Genomic DNA, 17969 nt, shown 5'->3' with positions numbered 1-17969 from the left:
TACATCCTGAAACTCTAGATATATGTATATATTATCCCTCTGTCTTCTGATTTTTTCTAAAATTGATTTTACTTCTGCACGTGTTTATTTTTGAGTGTTTATGAGCTGTACATTTTGATCAAATATGGCAAGCTTAGCTTTTTATTCTGAATGGTTAACTTTGAAACTCCCTGTGAAAGAGCTCCAAGGTAAAATGTTTTTGATGATTATCAGTTGCAGTGTGCTTCATAGACAGTAATGTAAACCTGATGTTCATTTTTGGTGGGATGATCTAACGAAGGTCCCATTTATTTTAAATAATAATTTATTATTTATTTAATAATAATGCTCCTTTTTGCTCAGATAAACATGGATAAATTGTCATATTCATAACCCATCTCATATTATGTCTGCCACATTTTCCACGCTGCCTGAAATGGTCACTGTATGCCTGGTTGTATAAAGACAGTATCACCTTGATGAGTACACAGTGTGTCACTTGAGCAGGATTCATGTCTGTATGGATTTCAGTGGAAAATATAATGTGAGACTCTGTAAATATTGTAGCCTCTTGCTCTGTGACATCACCTGTGCTGTAGTGACTATGGTTTTTTTTGGTAATAAAAAAAAATTCTGATAGAAAAGGAGAGATTGGTGGTGGTGGGGAAAATCATTATATATTGCTATTAGTGAATTAAAAATAAATTTTACATCAGTAGATTAAATGCCATGAAAAACACTAAAGATTGTATTGTTCTTGAATTTTCCTCCACACCAGAGATGGGGAAAGATTAGTAGAGCACTTCTAGGGGATCAGACCCAAAAGAGTCAGATAATGGATAAATAATAGTAGGCCACATCTCCCAGTTACCTGCCCTAAGTGGTAGCATACCCGACTACTATTAGGTGTAGGGGTGGTGTTGTGTTGTATGTAGAAACAGGTCAGCCATTTGACACTTTATAGAAACAGACAGGTGAAACTGTGCCCTGTGGTCTTCTAGGATATGTATCTATATGTAGGCTGGCGTCACCTTCACATGACTTCTCTGTGGCTGCATCATGGTACCCAGAAAGGTTTGTACTGATCGGATGCATGATTAAAACAAAGATAAAATAACTTTCTTGGATCATAATGTACATTAGTCTGTATCTATGAATTTGGAGGTGAACTGTAGCCTGGAGCTTTCATTTCTTAGGAGGGAAGCCACCTCCACTAGTGTCTAATGGATTGGGACAAGCTCTTAGTGCAGTTGCCTTGGGCCATTGCTTCCCATGCTGCTGCTCCCTCTGCTTGAACATAATCCTAACACCTTTTGCAGCTGGTGACATTACTTATGTTTTAATATGTTGAGGAAACTTCCTGTATTAAGTGAAAATAAATCTGGAAAGGAATCCCAGATTGAGAAAATAACTGTGGAAAAGTTGGATTGTGAAAGCTTCTTTCATTTTTCATAACTTGACAGAATAATTTTAAGCTCCCAGGAAAAAATGATGACAGTGCTAGAAAAGATCGCTGATGGAGTGTCCTATAAAGCTGAATGTGAAACATAGGGCCAGCACTGCTGTAATAGCTGAAATGAAACAGAAGAATTCAAGTCTCATACAAGGTAGATATCTAACGGAAAACTTGACCTCCACTGCAAGTCTGTTAAATGTGTCTTCAGTTAAAAAAAGAAGTTGGTGTCAATAATGGCAATGGATGGCAGAATTTGAAAGAGCTTATTCATGCCACTGCGTAAGAATCACTGTGGCACAAACTAGAGAATGACACTCACAAGACTTGCCCGCATAGGCGTTACCTACATACGCTCCGTGTGAGGTAGTTGTCCACTGAGTTGTGTGTATGCATAGAACTTCCCAGTGTGTTATTTTTAGACTAAATATTTGGAGTTCTTTATTAAACCAGACCAGAAAATATTTTTACAAGGCTGAACACTTCTGTTAGACTAGTCATAGAGCAAACGTTATTCTTATATTCTCATGTGACTCACGATGTTGCTTCATGATACATTAACCAAACAGTTCAAAGGCAGTAAGCAAGGTTTAATCATGTCTGTCTTCTTGTTCTGTGTCAGTATGTTCTATACTGTCTTGCTCTTACTGCTCAGGTATTGCATTATAGATAATGTTTTCACATACTTCAGGATTAAACTGAAGTGTGGAACAGGTTAGTGCCTGCCATTCTTAAAACTTGAATCCGCTGTGAGCCTAACTATGTGTTTAATTCTGGACACCTCCATTTGAATTCTGAGAAATCTTGGCAAAAGTGACTTACCAGTGGTAAGTGTCAGTTGTCACTGGTATAGCTAATGTAAAATCTCTCTCTTGTACTTGGCTCCAGTGTATTCTTACAGCAGTATCAGGCTGGAAGCCGTTAGAGATGTTTGTTTACATGGTTGTCTACTAGGTTCCATTGGTGAAAGCTAAGAAAATTATCGGCCCTTCTTAAACAGTAGCTGTTGTCTTGGGACGAAAATAAGTTACATGCATCTTGCCATATGAAGCTTGGGACACTTCCGAAGTCGTTGTTCAAGAGTGTGCAGGTGCATGCTGATGCTTTGAAGTCACCACAGATAACAATGCCAAACTGAAAATAATGCCTTGAAGCAGCATCAGCTCAACAGGCTGTGCTCTGCATTGTCTCTCTTGTTGTGCTCTGAAAACAAACTCCTGATGCATGCAGATGCTGTTGTTCTGGTATTGCTGAAATTAAAATGAACAGATCAGGCTGAGATCTGTACAGTTCTGTTTCTTTTCCAAATGGTTGGCTGGACGGTGGCCAGCTACCTGTGTGGTTTCTTGTTGGGGGTAGAAGAAGAATGTCTGTCAACTCGGTGATTTGAAGGAACTTGTGTCAATAATAAAATAATAATAGTTAAGCGTAACAACAAGAAAAAAGAACCCCATTTTCAGGTTTTATCTGGTAATTCCAGATAATATGGTACTGTTTGTGTTGGCCAGACTAATTAAGTTATATTATTGTACAAAGAAACCAAGAAAAACTATTTAAAAGACAATCCATATGTTTGATGTTGTTGTGCTCATTTTACAGTTCATCTTCATGGGATTATATCTTCCCCCGTGCCTTTGTGCATTCTTGTATTAAAATCTTTCCATTAATAAATATCTTAGTATGTATAATGCTATTTGCACAGGTTTTTTAAATGTACTTTATATGGGTATATATAAGTAGATAATTATATGTGGGTTTGTGATAGGTGTGCTCGCTCTTCTGCTGTCAGCACTGCTGTTACCCAAAGGGGAGAAGCAGTGTAAAGAAACTAAGGATTAAATTCTCATACTGTGTAGTACATGCAGTCCGTGTATGTGGATATCTCTTACTCTCTGGATCCCTCTCTCTCTCCCTCCCTCTCTCTTTGGTCATCCAAGGAGTGCACTTTCTCAGTAACTTGTTCAAACAAGGCTGGGGGATGAATGGGACCACTAGAACTTGGCACCTACATTTAAAAAACTTCAAAAGCTCTATACTTCAATCATTATGAAGATAATCTGTAAACCAATAAACCAAATCGTGGCAAAAAAGGTTATCTCCATCCATCTTCACTTTTGGTATTGTACAGACTAGTGTGCTCAAGTATTGGTGATTATTATGGAAAAAGTGTTGGAACCCCATAATGCAAATTCTGAAAAGTTACAGACAGAGAAATTAAGAAAATTCACTTTAATCCCTTGATTCTTTTTTATTTTTAGAGGCATGAACCCCCATAAACTGATATTACTGGTATGAGGTCAACTATAGTAAATATCTGTTGTAGTGAGGGGCTTTTGTAATACAAAAACCTGCAAATCCCCATCACTCAATTAGTGCATGTTACAGGGACAAATTTTTAAGCACACAAATGTTTCAAAGGAGATGACTTTGTTCAGATCCTCGTGAACATTGTGTACAGAGCATTACAAGGTCAAGTTCTTAAATTATCCCTTAATTTAAAAATGATAGCTCTTTTCAGTTTCAGACTTTGCAAAAAGCCAGATCATAACCTGCCTATTGCACTGTTCAGTATGTTTCACTTGGCTGCTTTCTGGGTGCGGTGACTGGTTAGGGTGGCTCTTCTGCTGAAGTACCTGTGGAGTGACAGAACTGCAGCTGCCTTTTTTGCTATAGGCTTTAGACTGCTTTGAGGCATTAAGGTCTAAGACTCTGATCTGCCTTCATACCTCAACTGTGACTGCTTTCGCTGGGTCCTTACCCCTGAATTGTTACTGTGAACATTTTACTCCTGATATGCTGGTCACTGAAATCCGTATTTCCCATTTTAGGATTTTAGAAATTGTCAAAATATTAGGAGTAATGGAGAGTACCTCCAGAAGCAACCTAAGAATGGATTTATGAAACTGGGAGGCAGGTCTGTTTAACCTGTGTTGGGAGGGAAGATGCTGGGGCAGTTTGACTCGTGTCAGCACCTGAGCTGTTTGTAATTATTAACTCTAGGGTGGACAGAGTCCTAAGAGAACAGAAGTTGTAAGCAGAAAGATAGGGCAGAAAAGGATTGGGAGTAAAAATATTGAAAAATTTTAGGGTGAGAACTAGGAGTACTGTTCTGTAAACAGTCCTGTAGTAACAAAATTTACCTCTTACTGATACACATCAAGAAGAATTAAAAAAAAAAACCCAAAACAATGGGATTGACAAAATAGTTTTGGCTAATTATAGCAGTGTGAGATGTTTACCTCAGCTGACCTCTGAGCTATGCTGTCTGTCTGAAAATAGGTTTTTGTACAAAATTTGGAATTTCTACTTTCCATATGAGATTGACTATAAATTTCCATATGAAGAGAAGGATAAAATATGGAAAAAAATTCAGAATTAACAACTCTGAAAAAAGTTCAATTGCATTATCAAAAATTAAAATGCCAAGATTTTATATGTGGGGAAAAAAGATAATCCAAAGGGAAGTGGTCTGAAAACTTAACACCATCTAGTTAAAGTTGTTGCTTTTTATTTAAACATTTTGATTGATATGAAAATATTAGTTTGTTTGTTGCCTTAGCTTTTTATTTGTTCAAGATAATGCATCTCTTCTGGCTTTAAAATATCTATCTTTACAGATTGTATTTTTTGTAAATCTTTTCTTGCCTTATTTGTACCAGGTCAGTAAGAAGTAAGTGATGAAAGTAACAAAGCCAAGTTATTGCAAGTATCCAGTATTAAGTGTGTCCAAGTATTTAGAAGGATACTTGTCTTCCCTGAGATACTGTAAAACAGATGCTACTGTGCCATATACAGCTTGTCATAAACACGCAAATCATTTATTTAGCAGTCTTTGTTTAACGAATGTTTGTTACACTAGACAAAATAAAACCCTGCCAAAGTCTTCATCTTCTTTTGTCGCTAAAAATGTTATTCCCCTCTTGTTAACTTTTATTAGAGTAGTAAAGATTTTTAATTAACATAGATGCTGGGGGTGGTAGGAAAAGCACCAGTTTGATATAATCAGAAGTGCAATTTCACTGGTATGTTTTTTCCACTTATACAGTGAACGCTTTTCTGATGTGTGACTGTACCAACAAAGTCTTTCGGATGTAAACATAACCTTGTGGCTCTATCAGATTATGTGTATACTTACATTAAGCTGAAAAGGAGCTGGAGTGAGGGAGGAGGTGGGAGGAGAAAGTCAGGTTTGGATGTGAATCTAGCTGTAGGATTAAGTTCTTTAATCTTTCCCTTTGAGCTTTCTAAAACTAGCAGAGGTCTGAATGCAAATTATATCCAGCTTTACTCTAGTAGTATCACAGAGCTAACCTGTGAGTCTGTGTGTTCTCTTCTGCTGTATGGTGCTGCGATAAGGTGAATTGAGATTCTCCTCTCACTGTAAGGTCCCCAGCTGACTTGAATGATCTCAGCACTAGTCTGAGGAGCAGTGATAACACACTGTGCTCTTGTACACTGACCTGCTTGCAAGATCAGGCCCTGAAAAAGAAGCTATGAGGGCTCCAAAATTTGTTATAGCCTTTCCTTGTGTTGGTGATTATTTGTGATTTCCATAACTACAGGCAAATCAATGGCATCAGTTAGACCACCATCACTTCTTAGAGCACTTAATATCATTAAATACTAAGGATGGCATAACTCCAATTCCTAGTGATGGTCTTGACTATGCCTCCCCGTCCAACCCCCGTAAATCCCACCACTATCAGGATCAGTGTTCTCCTCCATCTGCCCTAAGAAGTGGTTAACGTGCCCTGTTTTCCCCTGGATACTCTGGAGTGTGACCTGTTGAGCAAGATTATCTGCCACGCTTGCTTGTTGGTATTGCAGCCCAGGTCGAACCCCCAGCCTGTTACTGCTGGTCTGAGCTGGCCTAGCAGAAAAATTACTTTGCATAAAAAGACTGTTCGCTAGTTATGTGAGCAGATCAAGAAGCATCTGATGGGGTGGAAAGGTGGGGTGTGTGGTTAGCTGCAGCAGCAAGGCAGTGATGAGGAGCTTGGGCAGACCAGGGATGAGAACTGTTTTCATGGAACATCACAAGTTCCACATTACCTCTCTAATACAAGCAGTTTTTCTCTGAACAAAAAATGAAAGTCTGATGTCAGACACGTGTGAGGTATTTGTCAGTAAAGCTTCCAATACAAGGTCTTTTAAAACAATTTTTTTCCATATTAAAAAAAAAAAAACCAACAAAACAAAAACGTCAAAAGATATTGGATGTTTCCCAGGAAACTGATGCCAATACTTGTGATGCATGAAACTACCTGTACGAGTAAACTTTTTTGGATCTGAACTGGTAAATATGAAATTGCTTGAAACGAGTGTTTCTTCTTAGGTGTTTGTACAGTGCCAGTTGTGGAATTCTTGGTTGTGAAATACAAACTCTGTAAATTACTGAGGAGTTCAAGTTTGACATTGTGGTGAGGTTTGAGACTTCCTCCAATACAGCCATCTAAATGTCATAATTTCAAGTGGTGAAATGACATGTAAACAAGGATACTGAATACAGAGTTAGTGTGAAGATTAACCAAACCAGTGGAACATCCAGTATTTGAATTCTCACAAGAGATTTCTGCTAGAGATGAAAGAAAGCCTTCTCTTAAGTATAGAAAATGAACAACTGAACTAAAACACCAGTAATTTTGTTTTTGTGTGTGTGTTAAGTTGAATCTAATTGTTACTGGAATAAACAAGTGCAAAATTGTTTGCAGCAATGAAAAGAACTGCCCTGTTGGGCAGGAAGTTGCATTTATTCTTGTTTGTTGTTATGAAGGAACGATTTGATGCTCCTGGTGACTATGAAGATTAAAACGGAGATTTATGTTAATGCAAAGGATTAAAAGAATCTTAATAACGTTTATAAAGATGCAAATGTTCGCTTGCATTTTATCTTTTTGCAGATGAATGTGCCATAAGGGAAATATTGAAAGGGGAGAGCATGTCCTCGCTCTGAATTGCAACATCTGGTTTAATACTGCACTCACATGGTCATTAAGTATTAGTTGTTTTCAGCAGTGTGTTTTTGAACAGTGTAAGTGTGATGGACTTTTTCTCCCTGACGTAATGAATATCAGGATGACTTCAAACACATAGTGCCTGTTTACTGTATGGCTTCATGTATTGCAGATTTCGATAAGCTCTAAATATTACTCAGTGTGGGGTTTTGTTTTTTTTTTTTTTTCTTGCTACTCTGTCGCTTTCAGGCTTATTTTCTAAGTAGTAAAGAGCTTGAAATATTGGCTCTACTGTAGAATTGTCAGCTGTGTTACCCCAGTTTCAAACCATCCTCCCAATGCAAACACAGGCCGCACCAGCAGGGAAAATTCTGTGCTTTATTTGGGAGCCCTGACATATAATATTATACATATATGTACATACGCTTCATATGGAGAAATTATAGAAAAAATATTATTTGAAAAAGGAGGCAATTAAGGTGAAGGTGTAAACATCACTAGCCATTTATGTCCTGTTTTGGTTTTTTCCTGCTCTTCAACCAATTGTTTGCTAACAGACAAGTATATATAAATAGAAGCCACCTGGATTTGTTATGCAATTCAACTGATATGACTGTGGAAATGTCCCAGCTCTCAAATCAATATAAATCTTCAAAAGGTTTTGAGTAATTAAACATCAAATAATCCATATAGTAAAAGTCATAGCTTCGTTGTCGTTGAGAAGGGGAAAGCTCTGCAAAATACTGTTGTGTAATTTTAGTGGTAGTTCTTTCTTCATTGGAGTGCCTGTCTTTGAACTTGGGGAAAGTTAGATTTTGTGGAGCACCAATTAAGCGCAAGAAAAAGTTTGCATCTTCTTCCATACTTTCAAATTTCCCAACAAAGTCGTAGTCTATTAAACATGGGCTGCAAAGCCTATTGACATGATCCCAGTGGATATCCATACCCACTGGCCTATGTACGTCCAGGAGATACTGAATGAACTCTTTAAATTTGACTCCAGAGCCTGTCCTTAATGCTTCTTTGGTGGCATTGACACGGTATCTGGAAATGATGGCTTTTCCAAAAACCGGGTGGTAGTAATTGTTTGGATGTTCAAACTTGTCCCGAAATGCAGATACCAGCTTTTCAAAGGGTTCACGAATAAAAAGCATCTTTGTGTAAGTGTTGAGCCTATGATAAATTCCTTTGTGATCAAACCCATCCAGTCTCTTTAAATAGTTTCCGTAGTGCACTGTGTTGTGCTGGATGTCTTTTGTGGAAGAAGCCAGCCCGTTAAGAACCATGAGCACACGCTTCCAGTTAGAGCAGCCGGCTTTTGGTACTTCACAGTATAAAACTCTGTATTTGTCTTCTACGAATATTCTAGAAACATGATAAGGAGTGATTATTCTTCTATTATTACTCTTGTATTTAGAACAAGTTTCCCTCATTATCTGCTTTCTTTCTCTTTGGATCTGATAGAGACTTTTCCACTTGTTGTTGTTTCTGTCCTCAGATTTAAGCGTGGGCAGGTTGAGAATGGAGCCATTCATGGAAATCAGAATTGGGCTCTTCTTGATTATAAATCTCCTCCTCCGTTTATGGAGCCTGATAGAATTAATTTCCTCACCTGTCTCTTGATCTTTGATTGCAAACATTATGCTGCTTTGCCTTCTGTCTGTGCTTTGAAGCTTAGTGGGCACGTTTTCAGACGCGTGCAGTGGGTCACTCTGCCTTACCATCGCTGCTCCGTCTGCAGTGTTTTTTCTTAATCTTCTATCCTGGTCAGTGCTGGAAACACAGTCCTGATGGGGGAAAAAAGGATGAAAGATGTTAGTAAATGAGAGTGTGTGCGTCACTATTAACAGCTTGTACAACTTAATGTGGATCTATTCATACCCTCTGAGTTCAGCTGAATTGTACAACCGAATGCATGGCTGCAAGTCCTTGGTGCTGTGCCTTCGGTGTGGTAATGACTTTTGTCATCTTGTTCTGTGCTAACATGAAAGTCAAAGGCTGGGATGAGCCTGAACTGATAAATTCCAGTTCCAATTTGGATTTAACTGTATTTCAGGTGGTGCCAGTACCCAGACTTTGATAAATACTTCTGTCTTAGATATGTTGTCTTTGAAATTTCCACAAAAGGTATCTGAGTATTTTGAGGACTTAGTTATTCCAGCCTGCCTGTTGTCACACAAAGCTGTTTCCCCCTGTCTCAGTAGCTTATCAGTGAGGGCAGTTGTGCAAAGTGAAGCCTGGCAGGGAAGGGAGGTTTATGGTGTTTGTAAAGTGGAGTGAAGATGTAGAAGGAGCAAGAGTGGGAAGAGAGAAGCAGAAAGGACAGCGGTGAGAACTTGGAGGCTTTGCAGAGGAGAAGTGGGTTTGAGGAGAGCAGCAAGAATAGGGACCCCAAAGGGAGGTGTGAATGAGGTGAGGCTGGGACAAAAGCAACTGCGACTTGATAAGGAGTGAGGGGTGGGAATGAGGCTGTGGCTGGGATTAGGCAAGTGAAAATGGAGTAAGCAAAGCAAGTCTATGGGTAAGGGGTTTCTGGGAGCTGCTCTTTTTCATTAGGTGGATCTCATCAGTTAATGCTTTTGGCATACAGCCCAGATGTGTTCCATTACTTCCTGCTTATCAAAGCATCTGAATTAAATCCCTGTCTACATGTCTATGCCTCTAAGACTAAAGTTAGGTTCTGGACACTGTTTAACTACTTGTCATTCCTGTTTTGAGAACTCATCTGGAAGCTGAGTGTCATAAGAACCACTAGGGAGTATTTCAGCAGAGGAAGCAGATGTAGTTGCAGAATGTTTATTGCTCACTTAAAATACTGAATGTTTATTCAGAGGTTTTATAAATGGTGATTTTCTGGTTTTCAGTCTTTATTTGCTCCCTAATAGTATTTAAAACTGGCTTCAAAAATAAGACACTGTATGAATTTTAAGGTGTACGGTAAAGGGATTAGTAGGGTCATGCTCTTTCAGGATGGCAGATTACAATTAAAATTTAATCGTGATTTTTACAAGTCTCTCTGTTTGGCTGAAGAAAGATACTATAGTAACTTATCAAACTTGTGCTGTCATTAAGGTTATATTTTGCCACATTCTTCTTTAAGGGTGAGAGATGAAGAAAAAAAGTCTCTGTATTCATTACAAAAAGCGTTGGTGACAAAAGAAAAAATCAAATTATATTATTTTGTAGGTGACTTGCTTAAATGGATAATTATTACGCAAAACTCAAACAGAACAGATCAGTATTAAACACAATTTTTAGAGAATTGTGCAGGTTTGTTGCAGAACTTAGGCTTCTAAAATGTTTTGCTGGCTATTGTGGCAGTGGAGGTGGTATGTGATGTGCAGACTGGGAAACCAACTGATAATTTCTCATATTCAGTTGTTAGGAGTGATTGTTCTACTCTGGTCTTATCTTAAGAAGTTGTTTCCAGTAGTCAAACGTATATTAAAGTTTTTGTCTATATAGAATACCAGATGCATTTCTAAATATTACCCTTTACAAAGTGGCTGACATTCAATTTTATTTACTCATGATGTGGCTGATGTTTTGAGGTTATCAAGTTCAGACTTCCTAGATATTCACAGCTTTAATGATGATGATGAACCTACTTTTTTTTTTTTTTTTGGAAACTAAAATGCCGTGATTTGAATGTCTTCTGTCAGTGTACCCCTTCGTCCAGAAGGTCAAGCTGGAGCTGTAGAGATGGAGTGATGTCAATCACATCACGCTGACTTCACCGGGCGATGGTATTTGGGTAATAGCTGGCAGCTGCACAGTTGTTCCTTTGCATATTTTGCACTTGTCTTTTAACTATGAAGTAGCGAATAGCTGTGGTGGGCTGTCACTGCTGCTGTGAGTGTGCTAACAGCCACTAGATGGAGGAATTTCACCATTATTTTTCCTTAGCCTGTTTTTCAGTACATTTCAAGACATTTGATCATTACAATTTCATACAGAATATTAATATATGCAAAGTTTACCATATCTTTTAGCAATATCCAGTTGAGGAAAAAAATAATAAAACTAAATTTGCAGAGCTTATCAAATTCATATTTTAAAAGGAAAATTTGCACTTCATGGCAAAACTTTGATGCATCTTTCCTTTTCAGTGCTTTATCTCCAGTCTAGTGGCCTTTTCTGAGCCATCTCTAGCCGTATTCTATACTTGGAATATCGGTACAATTTTCCTTACGTACTTCTGAAAACTTACTTTTATGGGTTGCTGGAATCCCATGTTATATTTTATTCCTAAACAAAGAAAGAAATCAGAGTTATTATTTAATAAAAGTAAAACCATTAGTTTAGTGTTTGCTGGACTGGTAACAGTGTGCTCTCTCAGTAACTAAAAGGAAAACAGGAGCAAGTTCTGTTAATGCAATGATAAATAGACAAATGATGAATCATAATTAATGTATATTTCATAGTAACAATACTCCTTGAAAGGCCTCTTTTATTTATAGATATCATAACAATTGTGAAATGGAGTGAATGTCTCAACCTCTCCTTTACAGATGGGGAAACTGAGATGGTGCAAAAGTGGTTGCTCAACCTCAAGCTAAAAGGCCAGTAGCAGAATGAGAAGCAGCTGAAACTTGTGATCCCAGGTTAGGGCTCTAAAAAAAGGCTGTTCTTTATGTACGTACCTAAAGTTTTGTGGTTTCCCACTCCCTGCCCCACTTTTGATAGTATGGTGCTTAATAGCTTGCATTGAGTACTGTCCTGTGTAAAACCAAAGCAACATGCAGTGGACTTATGTATAGGTGAGGTAATGTTTGTACAGCTTTAGAGAGACAAAACAATACAGAATTGTGTTTTCACAAATCTTCTAGCCTGTACAGTGATGTCTACCTGAAAATACAATAATAAAGATGTGAAAGCCCTAAAAAGCAGCTTTAGCAGATGTGTAGGATCTCTTTGCTGTTCCTAACCTCTGCTAAGTATAAGTTAATAATACAGGAATGTATAATGGAAAACACATCTTAATTATGAAATTAATTTGGGGCTTTTCAACTTATAAAACTACTATCATCGCTGTCCCTGTTGCTTGAGGACTTCACTTTAATAAGTCTGCATTATGAATCCATAGCCTTTTTGACAAGGACAATTATAGATAAAGGTATTGCAAAGCATTATAAGTGAAAACGTCACTGGAATAGCTTAGTCCCATCAGGTTAATTTTCATGGTAATATGAAAGTGCTCAGAAATACCGTGTATGCATAGTTCATGTTGTACCCTATTGCAGTTAAAGTAGCAAGTCCAACTTACATGATCAGTCATGGTTTGTTTTTTTTTAAATCAGCCCTGCAAACTGGTGTTTACAGTAGGGTCTGAGAAAAATGGTTGTGGTTATTTCTGTGCTGTTGGAGCTCATCTAGGAGTGCTCATTACTCTCTTGGCTCATGCTTGAGCTTTAATTCCACTGGAGCAATTTGTTAGCAATAAACTCAAGCTGAGGTGGATGGGGATATTGTGATTCTGTACCTATTAAAAGCAAAGGGCATATTATTTTTGCTTCACAGAAGTAAGTTCCAGACATCTTCTAGATGGACTCTTGAGCCTTTTCCTAGCTCCTTCTCAAATGTTTAACTGCAAAATAAAGGTTTATTCTAAAAAGAAACAGAACTAGTGTATGAGCATCCTTATGTGGGTTCTGGAGGATTGAAACTGGTCCTGTTGCACCAGGCGTTAGGAGATGTTATTGAGCTGTTGTCCAGTTCTTGATGTGATCTGTTAAAAAACCATATTTATTCTACTGCTGTATAATGTGTCACAGCGCAATGAAGATATGTAAACTTCTGTCCACAAAAAAAATAGCAAAAACTGAGCACCAGCATTTTGAAAGAATTTATACTAGAGCATGGATGTTCTGTTTGTCAGCAGATGTAACCTCTTCTATTTTGCCAACTCTGAAGGCATAACTTTAAACCACTTGAGCTAGATTTGCGTTGGCTGCTTGGCCTCCGCTCTAAGGCATCATTAATACAGTTCATTGGAGTAGTTGCTTAACTTTTACTTTAGGCTTTCTTGTAGCAGAGCTTGAAATCAAATATTATTTTCCTTATAAATTCAGAATATTGTTATGCTATCTCTTCTCCTACAGGCAGAAATCATGCGTGTTGGGTAGAGTTTTGAAAAGTTAACGTGGTTAAGAAATTTAGTCTGGTGTTGTGGGTTGATAAATTCTGCTCATTTTCTATGGTTTTCTTTTGGTTTCTTGTGTGTATACAATATATAACACACTCAGTTATTCTCATAATAATGCTATTACAGACAATAGTCACCATTCTGTTCAGTACCAATTTCTTCCTCTCAGGTATTTCATTTCTGGTCTTTCTTTAAACTGGATTCAGTAGTGTGAAGTCATGCCTCTTCCTCTGTCTTGAGATTTACTTTGGCTGTCAATACTGTCAACATGCCTAGGCGAGAATTTATGCCTACCACTGTAAGACAGGAGAATGGTTGTGCAACCCTCCCCAAAAGATAAGATCATATAATGTCTACAAATCCACTCCCTTTCTGAAAGCATTGTGAGCTTTTCCCAGTTGAAAACATTAATACGTGAGAAAAGAGTTCATCACCTATTGGAAAACCGAGCAAGTATTTTGGACAGAACCAGATGCAAATATCAGAGCACTTGCTGTGTCCAAATTGTAAAAGTTAGAGTTAGTTTTTTTCCCCCCCAGGTTTGTTTAGTTGTGGTCATTTGTCCTGACTTCAGTGGGAGCAGTGATAGCTTGTAGCAAAACCACACACTTTGTGTAGTTACCTGTTAAAGTTGGTATGTATCTGCTATGAATAATAATTATTTAAAAAGCCCCACAAAAGTGCAAAGAGCAGGTATGAGACCTGTCTTTTTTTTTGTGGTTAATTGTGATTATGTTTTTGTAGTAGTGTTTCATAAATGTAACTTGAGAGATTAATGCTTTGCACTGATATGCTGTGCTTCAAAAAATTAAAAATAAATGCTAGTAGGAGATGAGTAACTGTTTAAAATGATTCTTCATTTACTGTCTTTAAGATGTAATCAGAACAACAATTCATGTTTAATGTAAATGTTTGGTGAAGCACTTGCCAATCTCTTCAATGTTTTCTGAATTTGTGACTTCTAAAGTTGGCTTCTTTTAGCTGTCTTTCTCATGATGCAGTCTGTCACTTCAGATTTAAAGCTACGTGAAAAAAAAACTCTTAAGTGCAGTGAACTTAGGGAAATTATATTGCACAGATCTGCTATGCTGATCAAAATTTTAATTTAATGTTATGCTACATCTTTACTATCGGTGTTACTTACCAGCTCTCAGATGTTACTGCCAAAATAGTGGGGGTTTTTCTTTTGTTGTGGGTTTGTGTTTTGTTTTTTGGGTTTTTTTTCCATAAATAAACCACTGCTGTCTGCTGCACCCAGGTGAAGTTAGTGATCATTAAATGTTTGGTGCCAGACATGACAATGACCAATATCTCACTAGTGCTCCAACAGAGAGAGAATAGCCAAGAGACAGAATCATTCTATCAATTGTACATTGTTTATGTCCGTTCTCCTGGTGATGTTTTTCTCTTCCTCTAGTGTAAGCATGATTTTCCAGACTTGAGCCTGACCTATGTTTTATGTCTGTTTATGTTGTCTTTCATGAAATATAAGCCTTGTGCTTCATCCAGTCCTACCATATAGTCAAACCCAGTGTAAGCTTTTATTTTTTTTTAAAATACTACTAGCAACAAAATAAAATGGTCTTCATTTTCCATATGTAATATTATATAGCTTTGCCTCTCTGCCTTCTCCTCTATCTCTGCTTCAAGACCTACTTTTGGTTTGCCTCTGGTGTTTTCCTCTGTTCCGAGACTACACTCCAGCTGAAGTATTTTATAATAAAAATGATAACTTCAAGTCTGCATCCGTCCCTTAATGGGCTTCTGTGAGCAGTCTGTACTTGTTTGCTTCATCCTAACTGATTTGTGAGATACACTCTGGAAAGGCTGATACTGTCATTGCAGGAACATCTGTGTCAGGGGTCCTGTCTGCATGTACTCCAGCCTTAGGTCTTTACTCAAAGGCAACAACGCATACTTAATTGCAGAATGAATAATAGACTAGTACTCAGAATTCTGATTAGCATGAAAAATTTTTAGTTTGACAAGGATTTTCCCCAAAACCTTGGTCAGATAATATTTTTCCATTCTTTTATTGTTTAAAATGAACTCTCTTAAAAAAAAAGAACTGCCCACTGCTGATCCTAACTTACTCTGGTGTCTAAATGTTTACATGTTTGAATTAAATTACTGATTAAAGAAAATTAATTATTTTTAAGATTGCTGCTGTTGTCAGTTATTTGGTTATACATATATATATATTGTGTCCATGTATGGAATACTTTTGGAATATATAAAACTCTTGTTAGAAAGGGCTTTTATTTTGAAATTGAGGCCTAGTTAATAGAACCAACTTTATATGTGTGTTTCCACTTTAATTGTATGCTGTGTATGTATATCCTTTTTATAGCTAAAATTTGTAGTTTATTTGATTAGGGAAAACCCCCTCAAAAGTCCCCATCTAAGCTACATACACAGTACCTCATTTTAATACAGATGACATTAATGAGGCAAAGTAAAGAAGGCTTAGCAAACATGTGGCACATCTTAAACTGTGCACCAGGAAAGAAGCAAACCAATACAATGAGTCTATACAATCTAACCTCTTTGAGTCCACATTGAACCTGCAAGTACGCAGTGTCATTTCCCACTGATAAGTAAAATTTACAGTGAATGCTTTGGTTAAGTGACACACTGCTGAGCCTTTGTCAAAGCTAAATGCTTAGTGACAGGACAGGCATCCTTGTGTTTTATGGACTTGTGAAGTCATGTATATCTGAGACATAGAGTCTGTTTTCAGGTCTGTTTCACGCTAATTGTTGCAATGGTAAAGATAACACAAATTTTGCTGTGTTCTCTATGAATGACAGGGTCCATGCAGGAAAACCTTGAGCTTCCTGCAGTTTGACCAAAGATCCTAGCTGTCACTCTTGGAATGAATGCAGTCAAACAGTTTCCATAGCACCTTTCATTTTTATGGCACCTTTTTGCATTTAGTGGCAGATTAATTATATATATGGCAAGAATTATTTTAATGTATGAATTGTAAAGCTGAATTATTGGGGAACTCATTTGAAATGCAGCTTTTCTGGAAGAAAATTAGGTGTTACTGTAAATATTTTATTCTGATATCCATCACTGCAGTACGTACCACGTAGCAATTTTTGTTTTAACTTTACATCACAAAGCACAGTAAGTTATTTGTTACTATTGCAGCTTTTCACATGTGAGAAGCAGAGAGGCTAATAGCTGCATTTGCCAAACTGATCCGATTTTAGGTTGTCACGTTTTGAATTAGAAGCTCAAATATTGATTGTCTGAAACTGCCGCATTACCGGTCAAATTTTACTCTGAAAAATTTAAGTCCAGACTCAGACTCTTCAGTGCTTTCTACAATCTCTGTTTTTGCCGAATATTTACAGCACTTGTTTTTTTTTGTACTTTTCCTACTCTTAATATTAATGCTTCTATTCTTTCTGATAATTTCCTTCCCTTCACCTTTCTTTCCCTGTGTAAAGAATTCTCAGTCTCTGCTGTGACTCTGTGATCCAGCACTTCTGAGGGTGTAACAAAAGCTAAGTTTGTAATATTTCCAGAAACAAGACTGTGTGCATTTGATTAACTGCATCTTGATTCTCCTCAATTTGAAACTCACTCATTCTATTGCTTTAACATTGTCCTTGACAGCAGTGTTGATGCTAAAAAAAACAAAAAAATGGAGGGAAAATCTAGCTGGTGTATTTTTTACTCTTCAGAGGGATGTTCATTAACAGCAATATCTGACTGGATTGCATTTTTAGTCTAATAAAATGCATTTAAAGTAATATATATAGAAAAAAACATTTCTCTTTTGAGTGCAGTTAAAAAACAATGTTTATTTGTTTGCTGTGCAAATGTCAAACCTTCTTATGTTCTCATGCCTTCATAGTTCTGCTATGCAACACTGATCTCCCATTGCGTTTTGTGGCAAAGAACCTGATTCTTAAGTCCGTCTTGCTGATATAAAGGAGAAAACTTAACAGACAGGTTTGATGGTTACTCCCTTTGCACAGAGGGGGATGAATAGAATGTTTGTGTGGCTGTTTCCCAGTTTTCAAGGTATCCCTTTGGAGCTCCAAGTAGTTAAGCATGACTCTTTCAAAGAGCTTATTTTTTTCCCTGTTTTGGGAAGGTGTAAGAAGTTCACCAAGCTACCAAGGGTTAGGGTTTTAGGATTTTAGGATTTTGGTTATCTCTTTATGAGCCTTCTTTCATATGTGAGTTCCTTTGTAAATCATATAACTCGTTCTTCCTGAGCTTTTTGTTTCAATCCTACCATTGCCAAGCATGCAACTTTTAATAGTTTAAATGCAATCTGTTTGAGGAACTTTGAACTCTGGCTTGTGGCTTATTCTTGTGTGCTATTCAAGCAGTTGTGGTGAAGTAGACTACTTCCCAAAAAGATATCCAGTCACCTTCGTTTTCCCCTCTCCTGTGCTAGTATTTTGCACAAACTGAG

The 17969-nt window shown here is 37.4% G+C and overlaps 1 protein-coding gene across 1 annotated transcript in view; it reads right to left on the bottom strand.

Annotated features, from left to right (window-relative positions):
• Positions 1-8024: 8024 nt before the first annotated feature.
• The window catches only part of CHST8 (carbohydrate (N-acetylgalactosamine 4-0) sulfotransferase 8), a 130799-nt gene continuing 120854 nt past the window's right edge, over positions 8025-17969 (bottom strand). The window contains exons 2-3 of the mRNA XM_010086829.1: positions 11597-11634; positions 8025-9173 (exon numbers count right to left, since the gene is read on the bottom strand). Coding sequence (XP_010085131.1) covers positions 8025-9173; positions 11597-11634 — 1187 coding nt within the window. The remainder of the gene's footprint in view (positions 9174-11596; positions 11635-17969) is intronic.

This window comes from Pterocles gutturalis, unplaced genomic scaffold, assembly GCF_000699245.1.
Source record: "Pterocles gutturalis isolate BGI_N339 unplaced genomic scaffold, ASM69924v1 scaffold22946, whole genome shotgun sequence".
NCBI classification, from domain to species: Eukaryota; Metazoa; Chordata; class Aves; order Pterocliformes; family Pteroclidae; genus Pterocles; species Pterocles gutturalis.
The sequence above is the reverse complement of the archived record's forward strand: the minus strand, read 5'-3'. Positions and strand labels throughout refer to the sequence as shown.